The 16,833-nt window shown below is 44.2% G+C and overlaps 1 protein-coding gene across 1 annotated transcript in view; it reads right to left on the bottom strand.

The window, feature by feature from the left end:
• Nucleotides 1–2,386: 2,386 nt before the first annotated feature.
• Nucleotides 2,387–16,833, bottom strand: part of dnaaf9 (dynein axonemal assembly factor 9) — a 194,146-nt gene continuing 179,699 nt past the window's right edge. Inside the window, exons 33-35 of the mRNA XM_055911908.1 lie at nt 14,778–14,843; nt 13,962–14,055; nt 2,387–13,813 (exon numbers count right to left, since the gene is read on the bottom strand). Of these exons, the coding sequence (XP_055767883.1) occupies nt 13,707–13,813; nt 13,962–14,055; nt 14,778–14,843 (267 nt within the window). The 3' untranslated portion in view covers nt 2,387–13,706. The remainder of the gene's footprint in view (nt 13,814–13,961; nt 14,056–14,777; nt 14,844–16,833) is intronic.

Raw genomic sequence — 16,833 nt, 5'->3', positions numbered from 1 at the left:
TCTGCACCATCACTGTCCATATCAGGCTTTTAACCTGCCATCTCTGCACCATCACTGTCCATATCAGGCTTTTAACCTGCTCCTACCATCTCTGCACCATCACTGTCCATATCAGGCTTTTAACCTGCCATCTCTGCACCATCACTGTCCATATCAGGCTTTTAACCTGCCATCTCTGCACCATCACTGTCCATATCAGACGTTTAACCTGCTCCTACCATCTCTGCACCATCACTGTCTATATCCTACAGGGAGGAGGTGAGGGCCCTCGGAGTGTGGTGTCAGGAAAAAAACCTCACACTCAATGTCAACAAAACAAAGGAGATGATCGTGGACTTCAGGAAACAGCAGAGGGAGCACCCCCCTATCCACATCGACGGAACAGTAGTGGAGAGGGTAGAGAGTTTTAAGTTCCTCGACGTACACATCACGGACAAACTGAATTGGTCCACCCACACAGACAGCGTGGTGAAGAAGGCGCAACAGCGCCTCTTCAACCTCAGGAGGCTGGAGAAATTCACCTTGTCACCAAAAACACTCACAAACTTTTACAGATGCACAATCGAGAGCATCCTGTCGGGCTGCATCACCGCCTGGTACGGCAACTGCACCGCCCTCAACCGTAAGGCTCTCCAGAGGGTAGTGAGGTCTGCACAACGCATCACCGGGGGCAAACTACCTGCCCTCCAGGACACCTACACCACCCGATGTCACAGGAAGGCCAAAAAGATCATCAAGGACAACAACCACCCGAGCCACTGCCTGTTCACCCCGCTATCATCCAGAAGGTGAGGTCAGTACAGGTGCATCAAAGCTGGAACCGAGAGACTGAAAAACAGCTTCTATCTCAAGGCCATCAGACTGTTAAACAGCCACCACTAACATTGAGTGGCTGCTGCCAACATACAGACTTGGAATCATTGGCCACTTTAATAAATGGACTTAATAAAGGTATCACTAGTCACTTTAAATAACGCCACTTTATATAATGTTTACATACCCTACATTACTCATCTCATATGTATCTACTGTTCTCTATACCATCTTGCCTATGCCGCACGGCCATTGCTCATCCATATATTTATATGTATTTATTATTATTCCATTCCTTTACTTAGATTTGTTTGTATTAGGTATTTGTTGTGGAATTGTTAGATTACTTGTTAGATATTACTGCACGGTCAGAACTAGAAGCACAAGCATTTCGCTACACTCGCATTAACATCTGCTAACCATTTGACCAATCAAATTTGATTTGATTTATTGATGATCTTGGAGTGCACTATGGTGTTGAATGCTGAGCTGTAGTCAATGAATAGCATTCTCACGTAGGTGTTCCTTTTGTCCAGGTTGGAAAGGGCAGAGGGGCGTGCAATGGAGATCGCATCATCTGAGGATCTGTTGGGGCAGTATGCAAATCGGAGTGAGTCTAGGGTTTCTGGGATAATGGTGTTGATGTGAGCCATTACCAGCCTTCAAAGCACTTTATGGCTACAGACATGAGTGCTACGGGTCGGTAGTCATGTAGGCAGGTTGTCTTTGTGTTCTTGGGCACAGGGACTATGGTGGTGTCCTTGAAACATGTTGGTATTACAGACTCAGTCAGGGAGAGGTTGAAAATGTCAGTGAAGACACTTGCCAGTTGGTAAGAGCATGCTCGCAGTACACGTCCTGGTAATCCGTTTGGCTCTGCAGCCTTGTGTATGTTGACCTGGTTAAAGGTCTTACTCACATCGGCTACGGAGAGCGTGATCACACAGTCGTCCCCCATGCTTGCTTCAGCGTTGCTTGCCTTGAAGCGCGCATAGAAGTCATTTAGCTCGCCTGGTAGGCTTGTGCCACTTGGCAGCTCGGAGTTGTTTTTCTCTTTGTAGCCCATAATCGCAAACCCTGCCACATCCGACAAGCTTCAGAGCAGTAGGATTCAATCACTGCCCTTTGAGCCTTTTCAAAAAGCTCCCTGATCTTTTGTAGTTGAATCTGTGCTTGAAATTCAATACTTGACTGAGGGACCTTACAGATGTATGTATGGGGGACAGAGGAAGGGTTAGTCATAAAATAAATCATGCTAAACACTATTATTACACACAAAGTGAGTCCATGTAAGTTATGTGACTTGTTAAGCCACATCTTACTGAACTAATTATGCCGAAACAAAGGGGCGGAATACTTACACAACGGCTATATTTCAGTTAATTATTTGTTATTAATCTTTAAAAAAGTAAACATTTTCATCCACTTTCACAGAGTATTTTGTTGAATAAATTACAATTAAATCCATTTAATACCACGAACAAAAAATCTGAAGAAATCCAAGGGGTGTGAATACTTTTGAAAGGTACTGTAAATACACTCATATCTAACAACGACAAAAATAATGAGACTGTTTAACCATATCAATATTTTAATGGATTATTTGGTGCAATAAATAACACAATAAGATTATAAAAGCATCAGTCACAGGAAAAAACTAAAGTTACAGTAGTTTTGTGCAAATGCGATTCAATTAATCATCCTCAAAAACATTTTGGCACTTTTCAAGTTCACTTCACCAAATTCCTTCTTTCAGTGTATTGGATTCCACATCGGAAATACTTTTTTTGAGGCATTATATTAATCAATTGTATTGATATAGTTAAGTTACAGATGTAATAACTTGGTTGTAGAGGTGAAAAGAGTCTTTCGTTTACCACCATGTTCATGCCATAAACTACCTCCAACTTAAATCAATACATTTTCAAACAGGTCAATGTAGTTGTCATAAGATTGCATGGGGGAAAACTATGGGCTATCAGCTTCTGATTGGCAGACCAACCACTACGGAGCCATCAGTTGTGTTTGACAGGGTATAATTCACTGTTACAGGTGTGGAAACCTGGGCCCAGATTCACAAAACTGTCTTATACAAAAACTTAAGAACCTTATATAAGTTCATAAGATAGTTCCCAAGTGCAAATTCTTCAACAATATCTTAAGATTTTATCATTTTCTTACAAACTGAACTATCTTCTTAAAATGATTGTCACTAAGCAAACTGTTGTAGCTAGCTACAGTATCTAGCTAGCAATGGCAATCATGTTAGCATATTTCCTACTGAGATGACCGTTCTAAAACATGTTTTGGGGTTTCAAATAATCAATACTGAAACTTTCAGATGAAGTTTGAGTGATTAAATACGTCCAAATAATTTAATTTGCTTATTATCTCACTGCCCTGAGTTTAAGACAAGGGTTTAGCTATCTTGGAATTAAGAAAATGTCCAAGAACAAACTTTATTTTCAAAAATCGAATTTCTTATTTTTTTTTTTACTTGAAGAGAAACATAAACACAAGAACATTTCTAAGAAGTTTTTTGAGGAATATAAACTGTGCTGAACTTTCTTCTTAGGTCTATAGTTAAGGAATAAATGGCAGGTAAGAATAAATGTCTCCTTAAGAAGGTTTTGTGAATCTGGGCCCTGACCTATAACCTTCCTATAGACCTATATACCTGAGTTATTACTCCCACTGAACCGTGTGATTCCTTTTAACACCTAAAGACTGTTGAAGTCAGGGTACTGTATTGGTTACTGTAGGCCTGAGAAAGATCACTTTGACTACAGGTGAGATAATTACTCCATTACAAAACATAAAAATACAATGAATTCAAATATCAGTTTTCATCAAAGTGCATAAATTCCAAAATGTTGGCTCTCTGGAGCCAATCTTCAGAACATTTCATTAGAACATGCTCATTTCCCTCATAACCAGTGAACACTAAACTTAGTTTTTCTCCTATAACCTCAGCTGCAAGCCGCTAGCCTCCACATACAGCATGAATACAACATAGCCAGAGGGTTGAGTAAGAAGAGTTAACATCAGAAGATTTAGCTCTGAGTTACAGGGGAGAACCTCTAGAGGGCTTCGTTTCTGGGGCCCACTGAGCAATAAGGTGGGTCACCTAACCAAACAGCTACCCTAATTAGGACAGGGTAGTCTGCTCTACTTTAACCACTAGGACAGGGTAGGCTGCTCTACTTTAACCACTAGGACAGGGTAGGCTGCTCTACTTTAACCACTAGGACAGGGTAGGCTGCTCTACTTTAACCACTAGGACAGGGTAGGCTGCTCTACTTTAACCACTAGGACAGGGTAGGCTTCTCTACTTTAACCACTAGGACAGGGTAGGCTGCTCTACTTTAACCACTAACTCATTCTCCTCATTTTAGAGAACAGCTTTGAAACCAGAACCACGAGGACCCGGTTTCCATTCAGAATCATTGTAGCTTTGTATCATTGATTTACCAGTTGAAACGATGTGAGCCCTCGAGTGACCTCCCCTTCCCCCGGGGCTTACTGCCCCCTTTGGCTGAGTAACACATTGCTTAAAGAACAACTCCATTGATTCAGTCCTTTCACCAACACTGTTTAAGATAGCTGCTCCCAGATCTGTGTGTCATCATTTCAACTCCTTGTCATGCCAAACCCGGCAAGGAGTGGCATGATGGCACAAATAGACTGGTACCCAGGCCGTTTCGGGACGGTTCCTTTCACTAAATACCGTTTCGGGACGGTTCCTCAGCCTCCAGCCCCGTCATGTACAGTAGCAGTAGAATGTAGACTAGAGGGGGCTGGAGCTCTGAACAGGATTATTTCCGTATAGTAACGGGCCAAGGCACTGCTGGACCAGAGAAACATCACGTCTCACAACATTTCTCCGTTTTGCTTCTTTATTCAATTGTGTGAGAAAAAATATTGACTCTTTAGCTTTTTTCTCTGTTCAATTCACAGCGTTACAAAAATACTCTAGTGGTGTCTGAGGTACTTCAATTCTCACCAGTTTTGTAAAATAAATGTGATAATTTTCTCTTGTTTATACCAGTTTGGTGAAAGGCAATAGTATCAGAATATATCATAGATATATATATATATATATTAAAAGGACATCCTAACACATGCAGATAGTGTGGTATCATATGTGCTACTAGGTAAAGTTAATATCACAAACATGTTCCATAATAACCCTCTAGAACCCTTTAAGGACTGATAGCTCCACCAATCAGTGTCTGTTTCCTAACACGGCCCATTAGGGCCTGTAGTTATGGCATCTTCAGTCTTATGCCGTAGGATATCAATCACCCTCAGCTATGGCTCTGTGTCTCGCACTCAAACTAAGACAGGTCTCTGTGGTATTGCGAATGAAAACAACTTTTGCTCTAAGCAGACAAAGAGGACTTGTCAGAAGAGACTCCCGTCGTACGGAGACAGAGCTTTAGTCTCCAGTGCTGTGGATTAGGTCAGCATGGTACTAAACGTCTAGCAGATTAACTACCTCCAATGTGGAGACTGAGAACGCAGTCCTTATTTAATCAGATAGTCCTTAAAATAGTTCTGTGAAGGTAGTTAGAATATATATTAAAAAAAACAGAGTACAATTGCACTTGATAAAGTTAAGGAGAGGGAGGGATTGTAATCTAAGATAATGAATAGTAACATGGGTCAGGAGGATTGTGATGTAGTCTGTCTTCCTTTCCAGATAGAGCCTGTCTCGCTGACTGATTAACCGGGTGTGTATCTGACTGGAACAGGCCTGGACCCTGAAATAACTAACTTACTGGCTAGGGGTCATTCTCTATTCAGACAGTAACACGTCTAGCAGAGGACTGGGTCATTCTCTATTCAGACAGTAACACGTCTAGCAGAGGACTGGGTCATTCTCTATTCAGACAGTAACACGTCTAGCAGAGGACTGGGTCATTCTCTATTCAGACAGTAACACGTCTAGCAGAGGACTGGGTCATTCTCTATTCAGACAGTAACACGTCTAGCAGAGGACTGGGTCATTCTCTATTCAGACAGTAACACGTCTAGCATGGGAGGCACTGTGAATAGACAGGCTTGGTATAGATGGACTGTATGACAGGCTTGGTATAGATGGACTGTAAGATGACAGGCTTGGTATAGATGGACTGTATGACAGGCTTGGTATAGATGGACTGTTCTCTTGGTGAGTGGAGCTAAATTAACAGACCGTAACTGTTCTCCTGGTGAGTGGAGCTAAATTAACAGACCGTAACTGTTCTCTTGGTGAGTGGAGCTAAATTAGCAGACCGTAACTGTTCTCCTGGTGAGTGGAGCTAAATTAACAGACCGTAACTGTTCTCTTGGTGAGTGGAGCTAAATTAACAGACCGTAACTGTTCTCTTGGTGAGTGGAGCTAAATTAACAGACCGTAACTGTTCTCTTGGTGAGTGGAGCTAAATTAACAGACCGTAACTGTTCTCCTGGTGAGTGGAGCTAAATTAACAGACCGTAACTGTCCAGTCAACTGATATTGTTGAATATTCTGTTATTTTCTGAAGTTAAGGTTCAGCCACAAACTGAACACTGTTCCCGAATTGGTCCAATATGAACTGCAGTACAGAGATGTAACAGCAGGTAGCCTACACAGATATTTGTGTACAAAGACGCCATTGTTGTCTACTGAACATTACCAGTCCATTCCACATGAAGACAAAGTATTGGACCATATTCCCAGATAGCTAGATTATGTTGACACTGCTGCCCCCTTTCTGATTAAATCCCATCTATCTAACAGGTTGTGGACGCAACTTAAATCCCATCTATCTAACAGGTAATGGACGCAGCTTAAATCCCATCTATCTAACAGGTAGTGGACGCAACTTAAATCCCATCTATCTCACAGGTAGTGGACGCAGCTTAAGTCCCATCTATCTAACAGGTAATGGACGCAGCTTAAATCCCATCTATCTAACAGGTAATGGACGCAGCTTAAATCCCATCTATCTAACAGGTAGTGGACGCAGCTTAAGTCCCATCTATCTAACAGGTAATGGACGCAGCTTAAATCCCATCTATCTAACAGGTTGTGGACGCAACTTAAATCCCATCTATCTAACAGGTAGTGGACGCAGCTTAAGTCCCATCTATCTAACAGGTAATGGACGCAGCTTAAATCCCATCTATCTAACAGGTAGTGGACGCAACTTAAATCCCATCTATCTCACAGGTAGTGGACGCAGCTTAAGTCCCATCTATCTAACAGGTAATGGACGCAGCTTAAATCCCATCTATCTAACAGGTAATGGACGCAGCTTAAATCCCATCTATCTAACAGGTAGTGGACGCAGCTTAAATCCCATCTATCTAACAGGTAGTGGACGCAGCTTAAGTCCCATCTATCTCGCAGGTAGTGGACGCAGCTTAAATCCCATCTATCTCACAGGTAGTGGACGCAGCTTAAATCCCATCTATCTCACAGGTAATGGACGCAGCTTAAATCCCATCTATCTCACAGGTAGTGGACGCAGCTTAAATCCCATCTATCTAACAGGTAGTGGACGCAGCTTAAGTCCCATCTATCTAACAGGTTGTGGACGCAACTTAAATCCCATCTATCTAACAGGTAGTGGACGCAGCTTAAGTCCCATCTATCTAACAGGTAATGGACGCAGCTTAAATCCCATCTATCTAACAGGTAGTGGACGCAACTTAAATCCCATCTATCTCACAGGTAGTGGACGCAGCTTAAGTCCCATCTATCTAACAGGTAATGGACGCAGCTTAAATCCCATCTATCTAACAGGTAATGGACGCAGCTTAAATCCCATCTATCTAACAGGTAGTGGACGCAGCTTAAATCCCATCTATCTAACAGGTAGTGGACGCAGCTTAAGTCCCATCTATCTAGCAGGTAGTGGACGCAGCTTAAATCCCATCTATCTAACAGGTAGTGGACGCAGCTTAAATCCCATCTATCTCACAGGTAATGGACGCAACTTAAATCCCATCTATCTAACAGGTAATGGACGCAGCTTAAATCCCATCTATCTAACAGGTCGTGGACGCAGCTTAAATCCCATCTATCTCACAGGTAATGGACGCAGCTTAAGTCCCATCTATCTAACAGGTCGTGGACGCAGCTTAAATCCCATCTATCTAACAGGTCGTGGACGCAGCTTAAGTCCCATCTATCTAACAGGTAATGGACGCAGCTTAAGTCCCATCTATCTAACAGGTCGTGGACGCAGCTTAAGTCCCATCTATCTAACAGGTAATGGACGCAGCTTAAGTCCCATCTATCTAACAGGTCGTGGACGCAGCTTAAATCCCATCTATCTCACAGGTAATGGACGCAGCTTAAGTCCCATCTCCAGGAACATCACGACAGGTAGTCCTGAGAGAACATGTAAGCTACCTCCAACACCCATCTATCTAACAGGTAATGGACGTAGCTTAAGTCCCATCTCCAGGAACATCACGACAGGTAGTCCTGAGAGAACATGTAAGCTACCTCCAACACCCATCTATCTCACAGGTAATGGACGCAGCTTAAGTCCCACATCAAGGAACTGCATGTGGTCAACAACACTACTAACTCGGACCTCTGACCCTACCCATCCCTGTAATACACCACTACTAAGACCCTGAGCTCTGACCCTACCCATCCCTGTAATACACCACTACTAAGACCCTGACCTCTGACCCTACCCATCCCTGTAATACACCATTACTAAGACCCTGACCTCTGACCCTACCCATCCCTGTAATACACCACTACTAAGACCCTGACCTCTGAACCTACCCATCCCTGTAATACACCATTACTAAGACCCTGACCTCTGACCCTACCCATCCCTGTAATACACCATTACTAAGACCCTGACCTCTGACCCTACCCATCCCTGTAATACACCATTACTAAGACCCTGACCTCTGACCCTACCATCCCTGTAATACACCACTACTAAGACCCTGACCTCTGACCCTACCCATCCCTGTAATACACCATTACTAAGACCCTGAGCTCTGACCCTACCCATCCCTGTAATACACCACTACTAAGACCCTGACCTCTGACCCTACCCATCCCTGTAATACACCACTACTAAGACCCTGACCTCTGACCCGACCCATCCCTGTAATACACCACTACTAAGACCCTGACCTCTGACCCTACCCATCCCTGTAATACACCATTACTAAGACCTTGACCTCTGACCCGACCCATCCCTGTAATACACCACTACTAAGACCCTGACCTCTGACCCTACCCATCCCCGTAATACACCATTACTAAGACCCTGACCTCTGACCCTACCCATCCCTGTAATACACCATTACTAAGACCCTGACCTCTGACCCTACCCATCCCTGTAATACACCATTACTAAGACCCTGACCTCTGACCCTACCCATCCCTGTAATACACTATTACTAAAGACCCTGACCTCTGACCCTACCCATCCCTGTAATACACCACTACTAAGACCCTGACCTCTGACCCTACCATCCCTGTAAAACACCATTACTAAGACCCTGACCTCTGACCCTACCCATCCCTGTAATACACCATTACTAAGACCCTGACCTCTGACCCTACCCATCCCTGTAATACACCACTACTAAGACCCTGACCTCTGACCCTACCATCCCTGTAAAACACCATTACTAAGACCCTGACCTCTGACCCTACCCATCCCTGTAATACACCATTACTAAAGACCCTACCCATCCCTGTAATACACCATTACTAAGACCCTGACCTCTGACCCTACCCATCCCTGTAATACACCATTACTAAAGACCCTACCCATCCCTGTAATACACCATTACTAAGACCCTGACCTCTGACCCTACCCATCCCTGTAATACCCCACTACGAACTCATTCCTCAGCCCTTATCTGGCCAACATCAGTCCTACCCTCCCCATCCCTCAAACACCCTCAACCCAAACCCTCCTAACCCAAACTGGCCTAAACCAGCCCAAACTGGCCTAAACTAGACTAATTGATTTCAGACCATCCCCATTACAAGCAGTATCCCACCCACAGCATGTTAGGTGGTCATGTGAAAGGGGAGGAGTAATGTTTTGTTGAGGTTTGATCAACATTATGTTACCGAGGACCACGTTGCTATGCTGACTAGAGCTGTGTGACGGTCTAGCTAGTATTTACAACAGGAGACACTTTCTATCACCAGGGATTGACAGCTCTGCGTCCACTTCCTCTCACCAAGTCTGACACTGATACAAGCTATTAGCACAGTAGAGAGACTGGGTCCACTTCCTCTCACCAAGTCTGACACTGATACAAGCTATTAGCACAGTAGAGCCACTGGGTCCACTTCCTCTCACCAAGTCTGACTGATACAAGCTATTAGCACAGTAGAGAGACTGGGTCCACTTCCTCTCACCAAATCTGACACTGATACAAGCTATAAGCACAGTAGAGCCACTGGGTCCACTTCCTGTCACCAAGTCTGACACTGATACAAGCTATTAGCACAGTAGAGAGACTGGGTCCACTTCCTCTCACCAAGTCTGACACTGATACAAGCTATTAGCACAGTAGAGAGACTGGGTCCACTTCCTCTCACCAAGTCTGACACTGATACAAGCTATTAGCACAGTAGAGAGACTGGGTCCACTTCCTCTCACCAAGTCTGACACTGATACAAGCTATTAGCACAGTAGAGAGACTGGGTCCACTTCCTGTCACCAAGTCTGACACTGATACAAGCTATAAGCACAGTAGAGAGACTGGGTCCACTTCCTCTCACCAAGTCTGACTGATACAAGCTATTAGCACAGTAGAGAGACTGGGTCCACTTCCTCTCACCAAGTCTGACACTGATACAAGCTATTAGCACAGTAGAGAGACTGGGTCCACTTCCTCTCACCAAGTCTGACACTGATACAAGCTATTAGCACAGTAGAGAGACTGGGTCCACTTCCTCTCACCAAGTCTGACACTGATACAAGCTATAAGCACAGTAGAGAGACTGGGTCCACTTCCTCTCACCAAGTCTGACACTGATACAAGCTATTAGCACAGTAGAGAGACTGGGTCCACTTCCTCTCACCAAGTCTGACACTGATACAAGCTATTAGCACAGTAGAGAGACTGGGTCCACTTCCTCTCACCAAGTCTGACTGATACAAGCTATAAGCACAGTAGAGAGACTGGGTCCACTTCCTCTCACCAAGTCTGACACTGATACAAGCTATAAGCACAGTAGAGAGACTGGGTCCACTTCCTCTCACCAAGTCTGACACTGATACAAGCTATTAGCACAGTAGAGCCACTGGGTCCACTTCCTCTCACCAAGTCTGACTGATACAAGCTATTAGCACAGTAGAGAGACTGGGTCCACTTCCTCTCACCAAGTCTGACACTGATACAAGCTATAAGCACAGTAGAGAGACTGGGTCCACTTCCTCTCACCAAGTCTGACACTGATACAAGCTATTAGCACAGTAGAGAGACTGGGTCCACTTCCTCTCACCAAGTCTGACACTGATACAAGCTATTAGCACAGTAGAGAGACTGGGTCCACTTCCTCTCACCAAGTCTGACACTGATACAAGCTATTAGCACAGTAGAGAGACTGGGTCCACTTCCTCTCACCAAGTCTGACTGATACAAGCTATTAGCACAGTAGAGAGACTGGGTCCACTTCCTCTCACCAAGTCTGACTGATACAAGCTATTAGCACAGTAGAGAGACTGGGTCCACTTCCTCTCACCAAGTCTGACACTGATACAAGCTATTAGCACAGTAGAGAGACTGGGTCCACTTCCTCTCACCAAGTCTGACTGATACAAGCTATTAGCACAGTAGAGAGACTGGGTCCACTTCCTCTCACCAAGTCTGACACTGATACAAGCTATTAGCACAGTAGAGAGACTGGGTCCACTTCCTCTCACCAAGTCTGACACTGATACAAGCTATTAGCACAGTAGAGAGACTGGGTCCACTTCCTCTCACCAAGTCTGACACTGATACAAGCTATTAGCACAGTAGAGAGACTGGGTCCACTTCCTCTCACCAAGTCTGACACTGATACAAGCTATTAGCACAGTAGAGCCAGTGAGAACAGCTAAACAGTGTGATGCTGAAAGCTGCTAACTAACAGGTGAGCTGTGGATCGTACGACAGGTTAGGAAAGGAGACGAAAGTTTTAATAATGCCAACAGCCAGGCTACAAATAGAACCAATTCTCCTGGCCTATTAGAAAGCTACCTAGAATGATACACCCTGACAATGTAAACTTGAACCTCTTATCTGGACAGAAAGCTTGTGCTATCTCACCATAATAATGTCTTGATTCAGTTATGTTTATCACCCCTATATGTACCCCTATATGTATGGTATAGTGGAGGTGACAGTATGTATGGTATAGTGGAGGTGACAGTATGTATGGTATAGTGGAGGTGACAGTATGTATGGTATAGTGGAGGTGACAGTATGTATGGTATAGTGGAGGTGACAGTATGTATGGTATAGTGGAGGTGACAGTATGTGCGGTATAGTGGAGGTGACAGTATGTATGGTATAGTGGAGGTGACAGTATGTATAGTATAGTGGAGGTGACAGTATGTGTGGTATAGTGGAGGTGACAGTATGTATGGTATAGTGGAGGTGACAGTATGTGTGGTATAGTGGAGGTGACAGTATGTATAGTATAGTGGAGGTGACAGTATGTATGGTATAGTGGAGGTGACAGTATGTATGGTATAGTGGAGGTGACAGTATGTGTGGTATAGTGGAGGTGACAGTATGTATGGTATAGTGGAGGTGACAGTATGTATGGTATAGTGGAGGTGACAGTATGTATGGTATAGTGGAGGTGACAGTATGTATGGTATAGTGGAGGTGACAGTATGTATGGTATAGTGGAGGTGACAGTATGTATGGTATAGTGGAGGTGACAGTATGTGTGGTATAGTGGAGGTGACAGTATGTGTGGTATAGTGGAGGTGACAGTATGTATGGTATAGTGGAGGTGACAGTATGTATGGTATAGTGGAGGTGACAGTATGTATGGTATAGTGGAGGTGACAGTATGTATGGTATAGTGGAGGTGACAGTATGTATGGTATAGTGGAGGTGACAGTATGTATGGTATAGTAGAGGTGACAGTATGTATGGTATAGTGGAGGTGACAGTATGTGTGGTATAGTGGAGGTGACAGTATGTATGGTATAGTGGAGGTGACAGTATGTGTGGTATAGTGGAGGTGACAGTATGTGTGGTATAGTGGAGGTGACAGTATGTATAGTATAGTGGAGGTGACAGTATGTATGGTATAGTGGAGGTGACAGTATGTATGGTATAGTGGAGGTGACAGTATGTATGGTATAGTGGAGGTGACAGTATGTATGGTATAGTGGAGGTGACAGTATGTATGGTATAGTGGAGGTGACAGTATGTATGGTATAGTGGAGGTGACAGTATGTGTGGTATAGTGGAGGTGACAGTATGTATGGTATAGTGGAGGTGACAGTATGTATGGTATAGTGGAGGTGACAGTATGTATGGTATAGTGGAGGTGACAGTATGTATGGTATAGTGGAGGTGACAGTATGTGTGGTATAGTGGAGGTGACAGTATGTGTGGTATAGTGGAGGTGACAGTATGTATGGTATAGTGGAGGTGACAGTATGTGTGGTATAGTGGAGGTGACAGTATGTATGGTATAGTGGAGGTGACAGTATGTATGGTATAGTGGAGGTGACAGTATGTATGGTATAGTGGAGGTGACAGTATGTATGGTATAGTGGAGGTGACAGTATGTATGGTATAGTGGAGGTGACAGTATGTATGGTATTGTTTCCCTTTGAGAAGTGCTGAGAAGGAGGACAACCAGTAAAAGGACGAGACAGACGACCTTTAACCCGAACCTCGGGGGTCATTAGGGGTCACTAAGGGTCAAACAGGTCCTGATGCTGCTGCTGCTCCAGCTGATTGTTGAAGAGGTCGATCTCTCGGTTGGCCTCCTCAACATACTCCGTTATGAACTGGTCCATTTCTGCAGGGCCTTGATGTAAGGACAGCTACACCACCCAATACTCATGGAGAACAAACCATTCAGTGGAATAGGGCTGTGTTGTCAGGTGTTGTACTAGACGGTTTTACAACGGTTGTGTTGAGGACAAACAGTAGCGATAAAAGGATACGTGGATGGAAGCTCTTCTTCTCTCCAAAGAAGCTGACGTACTGTTGTCCGTTGTAGAAGAAGCCTGGAGGCAGAGGGTCCAGATGTCTCTTCACCTGAACACAGAAACATGCAGGCAGGTTGACAGACAGGTTGACAGATGGACAGGCGGGTCAAGACAGAGGATATATTATATTAGAGGAGGCAGGCAGGTTGACAGATGGACAGGCGGGTCAAGACAGAGGATATATTATATTAGAGGAGGCAGGCAGGTTGACAGATGGACAGGCGGGTCAAGACAGAGGATATATTATATTAGAGGAGGCAGGCAGGTTGACAGACAGGTTGACAGATGGACAGGCGGGTCAAGACAGAGGATATATTATATTAGAGGAGGCAGGCAGGTTGACAGACAGGTTGACAGATGGACAGGCGGGTCAAGACAGAGGATATATTATATTAGAGGAGGCAGGCAGGTTGACAGACAGGTTGACAGATGGACAGGCGGGTCAAGACAGAGGATATATTATATTAGAGGAGGCAGGCAGGTTGACAGGCAGGTTGACAGATGGACAGGCGGGTCAAGACAGAGGATATATTATATTAGAGGAGGCAGGCAGGTTGACAGACAGGTTGACAGATGGACAGGCGGGTCAAGACAGAGGATATATTATATTAGAGGAGGCAGGCAGGTTGACAGATGGACAGGCGGGTCAAGACAGAGGATATATTATATTAGAGGAGGCAGGCGGGTCAAGACAGAGGATATATTATATTAGAGGAGGCAGGCAGGTCAAGACAGAGGATATATTATATATTATATTAGAGGTACACTCACATGGATGGTCCTGATCTCCTGAGGAGAAAGGCTGGTGTGGGTCTTCTTCATCTTCCTCACCTCCTTCTGAAAACAAGACAAAAGACACCAAGATGACTATATTACCTCTGATGTTTAGGTGACAATAAGATCAACCTCTGCAACTTGTCTAGAGCACAGCAGATGGTTAGTTAGATGGTCAGTTAGATGGCCAGTTAGATGGTTAGTTAGTTAGATGGCCAGTTAGATGGTCAGTTAGTTAGATGGTTAGTTAGATGGTCAGTTAGATGGCCAGTTAGATGGTCAGTTAGATGGCCAGTTAGTTGGTCAGTTAGATGGTCAGTTAGATGGCCAGTTAGATGGTCAGTTAGATGGTCAGTCAGATGGCCAGTTAGATGGTCAGTTAGATGGTCAGTTAGATGGCCAGTTAGATGGTCAGTTAGATGGTCAGTTAGATGGTCAGTTAGATGGTCAGTTAGTTAGATGGTCAGTTAGATGGTCAGTTAGATGGTCAGTTAGATGGTCAGTTAGATGGTCAGTTAGATGGTCAGTTAGTTAGATGGTCAGTTAGTTGGTCAGTTAGATGGCCAGTTAGATGGTCAGTTAGATGGTCAGTTAGTTAGATGGTCAGTTAGATGGTCAGTCAGATGGCCAGTTAGATGGTCAGTTAGATGGTCAGTTAGATGGCCAGTTAGATGGTCAGTTAGATGGTCAGTTAGATGGTCAGTTAGATGGTCAGTTAGATGGTCAGTTAGATGGTCAGTTAGTTAGATGGCCAGTTAGATGGTTAGTTAGATGGTCAGTTAGATGGTCAGTCAGATGGCCAGTTAGATGGTCAGTCAGATGGTCAGTTAGATGGTCAGTTAGATGGTCAGTTAGATGGTCAGTCAGTTAGATGGTCAGTTAGATGGTCAGTTAGTTAGATGGTCAGTTAGATGGTCAGTCAGATGGCCAGTTAGATGGTCAGTTAGATGGTCAGTTAGATGGTCAGTTAGATGGTCAGTTAGATGGCCAGTTAGATGGTCAGTTAGATGGCTGGTTAGTTAGATGGTCAGTCAGTTAGATGGTTAGTTAGATGGCCAGTTAGATGGTCAGTTAGATGGCCAGTTAGTTGGTCAGTTAGATGGCCAGTTAGATGGTCAGTTAGATGGCCAGTTAGTTAGTTGGTCAGTTAGATGGCCAGTTAGTTAGTTGGTCAGTTAGATGGCCAGTTAGATGGTCAGTTAGATGGCCAGTTAGATGGTCAGTCAGTTAGATGGCCAGTTAGATGGCCAGTTAGATGGTCAGTTAGTTAGTTGGCCAGTTAGATGGCCAGTTAGTTAGATGGTCAGTTAGATGGTCAGTCAGTTAGATGGCCAGTTAGATGGCCAGTTAGATGGTCAGTTAGTTAGTTGGTCAGTTAGATGGCCAGTTAGTTAGATGGCCAGTTAGATGGTCAGTTAGATGGCCAGTTAGATGGCCAGTTAGATGGTCAGTTAGATGGTCAGTTAGATGGCCAGTTAGATGGCCAGTTAGATGGTCAGTTAGATGGTCAGTTAGATGGCCAGTTAGATGGTCAGTTAGATGGTCAGTTAGATGGTCAGTTAGATGGCCAGTTAGATGGCCAGTTAGATGGTCAGTTAGATGGCCAGTTAGATGGTCAGTTAGTTAGATGGTCAGTTAGATGGTCAGTTAGTTAGTTGGTCAGTTAGATGGCCAGTTAGATGGTCAGTTAGATGGCCAGTTAGATGGTCAGTTAGTTAGTTGGTCAGTTAGATGGTCAGTCAGTTAGATGGTTAGTTAGATGGCCAGTTAGATGGTCAGTTAGATGGCCAGTTAGTTGGTCAGTTAGATGGCCAGTTAGATGGTCAGTTAGATGGCCAGTTAGATGGTCAGTTAGATGGCCAGTTAGATGGTCAGTTAGATGGTCAGTTAGTTAGATGGTCAGTTAGATGGTCAGTTAGATGGTCAGTTAGATGGTCTGTTAGTTGGTCAGTTAGTTAGATGGTCAGTTAGATGGTCAGTTAGATGGTCAGTTAGATGGTCTGTTAGTTGGCCAGTTAGTTAGATGGTCAGTTAGATGGTCAGTTAGATGGTC

Source organism: Salvelinus fontinalis, unplaced genomic scaffold, assembly GCF_029448725.1.
Source record: "Salvelinus fontinalis isolate EN_2023a unplaced genomic scaffold, ASM2944872v1 scaffold_0105, whole genome shotgun sequence".
Lineage (NCBI taxonomy): Eukaryota > Metazoa > Chordata > Actinopteri > Salmoniformes > Salmonidae > Salvelinus > Salvelinus fontinalis.
The sequence above is the reverse complement of the archived record's forward strand: the minus strand, read 5'-3'. Positions and strand labels throughout refer to the sequence as shown.